Source organism: Nelumbo lutea, chromosome 3 (genome assembly GCF_056320005.1).
Source record: "Nelumbo lutea isolate HS-2025 chromosome 3, American lotus-T2T, whole genome shotgun sequence".
NCBI classification, from domain to species: Eukaryota; Viridiplantae; Streptophyta; class Magnoliopsida; order Proteales; family Nelumbonaceae; genus Nelumbo; species Nelumbo lutea.
In genome coordinates this window covers 43,794,857-43,802,441 of record NC_142686.1, presented here as the reverse complement: position 1 = coordinate 43,802,441, position 7,585 = coordinate 43,794,857, and the positions used below count along the sequence as shown (strand labels likewise).

Below are 7,585 nucleotides of genomic sequence, written 5' to 3'. Positions count from 1 at the left end.
TTTTTAATAAATGCAAAAAATTTGTTAACTTTTCTATGAAATACCAAAAGAGTGGGTAAAATCTTACAGCACTTTACACACCTTGATGATAATGATCCTAAAGACTACTCTTTCTTTTTCTGAAGTATGACATCATCAGGAATCCATGAACTCCAATATAGTGGCACCAGTGTACATGCAACTTGTATCAAAATGCCATGTGGCAGCCCCGAAAAGTCTTTCTCTGAGATGCCAATATATTTCACAAGTGCGACGCCAAGATACCCACTCACAATAAATGCAAATGCAATAGCAGACATGACAAAGGCCATGAGAGATCCCTCGCAACCAGGTGGGCAGAGTTGTGCCATTAGGACACTGAATGGTAACACCTTGAATATGAATAAGACCTCCAATAACCCTGAGAAAATCACTACATACACAGAATCTGGAATACCAAGGTTCCGATAAAATTCCTTCACAAACAATACATCTGATAACATGAACATGGCCATCACAACCTGAACTGCTGAAATTAGTTTTCTTGGTGGGACTGATTTCAATCGTTGATTATAGATTACACTCCATAGAAGCATCGCTGCTTGCCCAAACACCTTAGACAGTCCAAGAACAGATGAATCAAGGCTCAGATACTGAGTTTGGTAGAAGAACATGGTTCCTGTCAAGATTGGGATAACGGCATAAGAAGCTGCAAACCATACAATTGCATAAGCAATCTCTGGCTTATGCAATGCAATTGATAGCATGGTCAACTGTTTACGGATGCCAGAACTAGATGGATTCATGGGGAGGTTAAGTGAGCTTTCTCGGACTACCAGTGTTGTGAGGAGCTGGACAGATAGAAGAAGACCAAACACAAGGAACATCATCTGTGGGGAAAACCGATCTATAACAATGCCTCCAAGGAGGTTTCCGAGGACTCCACCAACAGAAGCAGCAATCCAAACAAATGACTGAAGCTCACCAGATGAAGATGGTTGTGACTTTTTGGAAGATGTTGGTTGCTTTCCTGTCTCAGCAACGAGGGCATCATTGGCAACCTCAACAATAGATGCACCAAGGTTGCTAAGGAGGAGAAGGAGACTAACAGTGAAGATAGAGATGCTTGCTGAAGGAAGGACAGCAATGGTTAGCCATGACACTGCCTGCAAGAAAACTACACCAACAATGTTAACTAAGTTACAATAACAAAGTTCATAACGACAAAGTTGTCGCTAATTCTGCAAAATATTAAAGGTGGTGTCTCATTTCAAATTTCAATAGATCTCAAACATACATTTGATGGTTAAGACATTGGGAAAGATAGTCAAAGGGGTTCAGAGAGATTTAGAACATTGACCATTGAGAGAGAGAGAGAGATTTAAGAATGGTCTTATTAATAGAGAGTAATGATGGATTTTATTAGAGAATTTTTTTTATGAATATTTTATTAGAGAAAATTAAAGCCTGATGGTTTTTTATTGTGACATATTTTTAATAATTCGATTGAAAAATAAATAACCACATGCAAAAAATAAGAGAGGGAGGTCTGTGTGAACATCAAGGTGAGAGTGACAATTGGCCTCCCTCTATCCTCTATATAGTATAGATATAGATGCCAAAAATACCAATCTTATACATGGAGCTTCAAATATACATTTTTCCACTATTATGTAGGGAAGAATTTCATTGCAATATGCTTTGGGTTGTAGGTCTCACCAAGGCCCTTAAGACCTAACCTCATTGCGATGTGCTTTGGCTCAAACTAACTAAAACATTGCCAATTTCTATCCAATGTTTCCAAAGTTTCAGCAAGCCATGGAACTAACTAAAACATTGCGATGTGCTTTGGCTCAAACTAACTAAAACATTGCCAATTTCTATCCAATGTTTCCAAAGTTTCAGCCACCCTTTCTCCGGTACCACATAGGGCCATAATCTGGTTGGAATATCTGAATTTGATCCACTTATTGAAACTTCAAATCTGAATACAATCCAAAATCTGATATATCAGACTCTGTTGTCTTTAAAATAAAGAATAATTAAAAATTAAAATAATAATAACTTATAATAAATTTATATAAATATAAAATATTGGGTTTATTAATTATAAACTTTATGTAATTTTGTATAATATCTATATATTTAAAGGCCATTTCGCAATGTTGGTCCCAGATATATAGGGTCTTGGGAAGGCTATATTGAATAGATTCCTAACCTTAAGCATTTTTTGCACAAAGTAATGGTCTTCCATTTACTAATAGGATCATATCCACATCTGATCCTATTAGTAAATGGATGCAGGTTCTAAGATCAGAATGCGACATAATTAGATTGGTTTTTAGACTTTTGGAGTTCATTGATACAACATGTTCCACTTCCACATAAACCAAGGTCTCTTTCAATCCTAGACACCACGAAACTAGTACACAAGTCCAGAGATACAACAGGACAACCAACAATGCCTAGTACACAAGGCCACATATTCCACCCATACTCCTACAATGCCTAGCCACCAGGAAACTAGTACACAAGCCCAGACCTACAACAGGACAATAACAAAAAAGCCCAGCCCTAAGCTGCCAGAGTAGGTTAAGTGTAACTTAAATACTCATCATTCCAATTTAACATACTTCATTGAATAGATTAGTGCATAATGGATAACCCACTGAGAGCCCATGCCCACTACCCACCAATGAAGCATCTATCTCGGCCCAAAATAAATGGGTAAATTTAGAGGTGTAAAACGGATCATGCCAGGCTGGCACGGCACAACACGCAGGCGGCAGGCGCAAAGTGCAGGCCATGCCGCCCTCCCCTGGGATAATTTGGGGGTCAGCCTGGCACGGCCCATGGCCCAAGCCCATGTCGTGCCATGCCATGCCACAGGCCGGGATGGTTCGTGGGCCAAGCCTTGGGCCAAAGCTATTTATTTAAAAATTTGAAGAAAAAACAAAATTTTAGTTTTATATGAATTTTGATGTATACAATTGCTTACATATACAATAATTAAATAAATTAGTATAATAAAATTGAAAATAATTATTTATTTTACTAATAATACTATATACTATATATTGTTATATAATTATAATTTATATAAATACATTATATATTATATATAAATAATATATATGGGTCAGTCCAGGCCGGGCCGTGCTGGCATGCGCAGGCCATGCCACCCACTACCTGGCCCACGGACCTAAAACCCCATGCCCAACACAGCCCATACAATCGTGTCGGGTCGGGCCACGGGGGACACAACCCGATTTACACCTCTAGGTAAATTACACTATTACAATTAGCCACCTTTGTACATGGAGAGGGGGAGGCAATATTTAGCCCCCCCAAACTTTGTTTTGCAACAAAACCCCCCTTGAACTTCTAGATTCTATCACCCACTTACCCGTTAATGGGGTCGATGGTGAAAGTAAAAGTACTAAATTGCCTATTTGAGATTCAATTAGGGTGCGACTGAAGCTGGATTAGGTCAGGTGGAGGTCAACCTTAACTCAACTCAAGCTATGGAACTCCGACCCAAACCCTCACCCTAACCCTTGGGTTGGGTTTGGGTTGAACCAACTTCTCTACTTCCTTTTGCCAAATGTCCCTATGCTGGAGACTCAAGGGTTGAGGTCAATTAAGTTAAAAGCATTATTAATATGTAAAAGAACATACTAATCATGCTTGGTGCCATGCCCTAGGCGAATAAGGGTGATCATTCTTGGCTTGGCCCGGCCCAGGCTGCAAATTTCTGGACCCGGGCCCAAGTTTTTGTATGCAGACCCAACCTGGACCTAGGACCACATCAAACCTAGGAAATTCTGAACCGAGCTTGGGCCTAAAAGTTTTATTTTAACATATAAATAAATATTTGTTTATGGATTGACACTTACAAATATATGTATCAACACTTGAGTCAATTGAGTCAATTAAGTATGAGAATTGTCCTCCTAGCCTGATGTGGGTGTTGAAAAAACACTCGATGATTGCACTATTTAGTGTCATTCCAATTCCCACGTTATTCAAGAAGAGGAAAGAAGACTTTGCCTTCATCTAGTAAGCTAAATCAAATCAAGCATAGAAATTAAATGAGGCCATACCTCATTTTTTGTGCATAAACTTAAAACTTAGCCGAGCCCAATTTAATATAATTTTATTTTATTTTATGTTTTTTAAATGTTAAATAATTGATGAAATGTTAAGGTGGGGACAACGTGATGGAATCTAGATGTGAGTGGGGTACTTATGGTAAAACAAAGTTGAGGGGGCTGATGGTCACTACCTCCTAATTACATGGTGCCTATCAACAACTTGCCCAAATAACTTTTTTGACGTCAAAGTTGGGTCATACAGACATGGGCGATACGGATTTTTGTATCAAGGGGACGATTGTGGGTCCCATCACCACGTGTATGATTATACCAACTTGTTGTTTGGGAGCTTCTTTTTCATGACACGTGGCCGTTCGGAGCCACGTCTTAATACTAACATAATACCATGCTCCTGAATCAGATCGGGTCTCTCCTGAGTCCGACTATGATACCGAAAAAGCATGCTACCTAAAAAAATGATCATGAACTCACAAGTAAGTCACAACAGCTTTTTGAACCAAACCGCGGCGTCGCCACTCGCCGCGTCGGCGACCTCATCGTTTCGGCTTTTCCTCAGTGTCTTCCCTAACACGCGTTGCTTCAGGAAGAAACCAGAAATCGGGGGCAATTCAGCCAATATGTCTTCCCCACCGAAGTGAAAATACAATTTTACCCTCACACGTAAAGCTATTCGAAAATTCCAGTACCAGTAGCAAGTAGCAACCCTATCTCGCTCCATCCCCGGTTCCCCGGATCCTTTAATTTGTTCAACAGGTGAGGACGAAGAGAAATAATAAATAGTAATTTTCTGAGTTCAAATGAAGGCGTTTTTGAATGATCTTACCTCCAATGGCGATGTAAGGAATCCTGTGCTGGCCTCCGATGTAAACGGCGTCGGAGACGATTCCGTATATAGGCTTTCCGATCATCGGAAGGTTTGCCGAGTTCTGCAACAGCTGAAGTGTGGAGGGATCCACTTTGAGACCGTCTTTGAGGAAGAAATTCACGCCCATCCATGGAAAGCATCGGAAACCCTGAACCCAAAACCCGAATCCCAGCAACGGCCGGAGCGTATTCCCCGCGGAGGCCACCATTTTGCTATCAACCAGAAGATCAGCACCGATTTGAGTACGAACGACGAAGCCCCCTCTCTGGACCCTGTCACTCTGAAGTGGAGACTGGGAGACTCGGTCTTTCTAATTTTTTCAGGGCCTTTCGGGGTTTTGAATCAAAGGCTCACCGAAGGCCGGACATAACACTTTGCTTTGCGGCCCTTTTTTAGGACACTTGGCGTTTAGATCTGATGGAGTGATCAGTTCTCACCTTCTCGCTCTCGGCCACAGCGACAGGTTTATTGGGAAATGCCGGTGACCGGTCCAACCGTGTTCTGACTTCTGAACTTTCCAGAAAGCGACGAACTGACGATTAGCCTGGCCTGAAAACTTCTAAAGTTGAGAAACTGATTCGGAGTAACCATCCACATCCTCGTACTTTACGATTACGAATGTAGGTTTAGGTTATCTTAAGCCCAATCTAATCCCAATTTAAAGCCTTAATTTTTGGATGGTCTAATCTGTTGAAGTTGGTTTTAATTTAGATTGGTTTCAACCTGGTCCATTGACATTCAGGTTCGGATATTGATTCAATCGGACCCGATTCAATATAAATTCATTACAAGTGAATCAGGTTCAACGATTCAATAAATACTTTGGATCATTCAGATTGAGCTGGTCCAATTCAAAATGTCTAATTGGTCCGTTCAATTCATCCAATTTGATTTTGGATTCTGGTTTGGACGCATCCAACCCAACATGGATTCCCGGGCTTGTGTTAAGTTGGGTTGATCATTTATCCGGACTCAAGAGAGCCCAAGCCCAACTTAAGTGGTATTCATCAGGGTTTGCCAATGTTCCAAGGGGCTATTCTCAATATGTTTAAACCATGGCATCATGGTTCCCAAGACGGTTTAAGACAGTGCTATGAACAAGGATCGATTTTAGTGAATCATTGGTCAGAAAATGTCAAAGTAAACAATAAGAAGTAAGATCGAAAGCGAAAGTTGCTCCTTTAAGCATACTTTACAATAAATTTGTTTTCAGCTTTTCAGTTAATCTTTTTTTTTATTATTGTATTTTTAATCAGCGCTGGACATGCCCACCAAAAATAGAGAATATAAAAGGGCTTCTTTTAATTAACTCGAATCAAACTGTGGGTGGAAATTAGATCTGAATAACTTTATACTTTATTTCATATCTATGCTTTAGAAGAAAAAGAAATATTGGCTTCTTTCAACCTGAAGAAAACATGACTGTGGGTCTGATTGGGCTTTGTTTTCATTTTAAAAATCCATCCAGTGGTTGGGGTTGCAAAACCATTGAAAATTGTATTTCAAACAAGTTGGGTTTAGATTAGGGCCTGCTTGTTTGTTGGATTTTGAGAGGGGGAGAGTTTGTTAATGGGATTTTAGTTTCTATTGACTAAGATATCTATATTCTTTTTTTAAATTTATGTAGGGTTCACGGAAAATTTATTTTCCTTTGGGTATATCTTTCACGTGGGTAAGTAACTTTCTCACCTGGGAGAAAAGTTGTCAATATATGGATGGGACAAAATTACCCCTTTTAATAATGGCTTTTATGGTTAAAACAATCATTATCTTATTTACTTAGGAAATAAAAGAACATGGATAAGTAATTTCTCGAAAAGCGAACGGGACCTTAAAATAAATTTATCTATTAACCTACTCACCCCTTGAAATCTAGGTTGAGCTATTTATTTTACCCCTACATTGATTTGTCATCAGTTTTAGCAATAGAAATGTTTACACATGATATTTAAAATTTTTCAAAAGTTCATTCTACCCTGTTTATGACACCTTGTTATTTTGGTTTCTTAATTAATTTAGGAAATTAAATCATGTTTAATTTGTAATTAATAACCTATTTTATTTGAATGAATGGATACCTACTATAGAGGGGGCATTCGCCTTTTCATAATTTGAGAGAGGGGGAAGTTAGTTAATGGGATTCATAATTCCATTGACCAAGAAAGGTATGTTATTTTTTTTCAGATTGATGTGAAAATTAGGGAAAACTTATTTTTTTGGGTATCACTTACCTCCAATAACTTTCCCACCTGGAAGAATTAAAGTTGCTGAAACTTGGATGGAACAAAAATGTCCTTTTTAATAATAGATTTTTATGGCTAAAATAGTCATTGATTTATATACCTAATAAATAAAAGAGCACTTGTAAATACACTTATACACGGGTAAGTATCTTACTGAAAAGCAAATGGAGAATTATCACCTTCAACCAATGATACCAGGCTCGTTTTAGCGTGGGAGTGCTTACAAGTGAGAATTATCACTTTCAACCAATGACAAGAATTTACAGAAAATCTCTCTTTAATGAACATTTTCAGAACCCAAGCTAATTAGTTGATAACATGAGGCTGAGCTCTCTCTGTCTCTCTCTCTCTCTCTCTTATATAAATGCGAACGCGTCCAGTCT

General features: G+C 38.9%; 1 protein-coding gene across 1 annotated transcript; it reads right to left on the bottom strand.

Moving 5' to 3' along the window:
* LOC148864570 (putative folate-biopterin transporter 7) lies at nt 1–5,592 on the bottom strand. The gene is made up of 2 exons (XM_088981610.1): nt 4,918–5,592; nt 1–1,156 (listed from the first exon to the last, which is right to left on the bottom strand). The coding sequence occupies exons 1-2, from the start codon at nt 5,165–5,167 to the stop codon at nt 105–107; spliced, it is 1,302 nt and encodes a 433-aa protein (XP_088837736.1). The 5' UTR covers nt 5,168–5,592; the 3' UTR covers nt 1–104.
* Nucleotides 5,593–7,585: the final 1,993 nt, after the last annotated feature.

What these genes read in the sequence shown, in the direction of transcription:
- LOC148864570 (XM_088981610.1), bottom strand. Translation starts at nt 5,167, where the DNA reads ATGGTGGCCTCCGCGGGGAATACGCTCCGGCCGTTGCTGGGATTCGGG. An exon ending in TCCTTACATCGCCATTGGAG is followed by an intron (nt 1,157 to 4,917) that starts GTAAGATCATTC and finishes TTGTTGGTGTAG; the next exon opens with TTTTCTTGCAGGCAGTGTCA.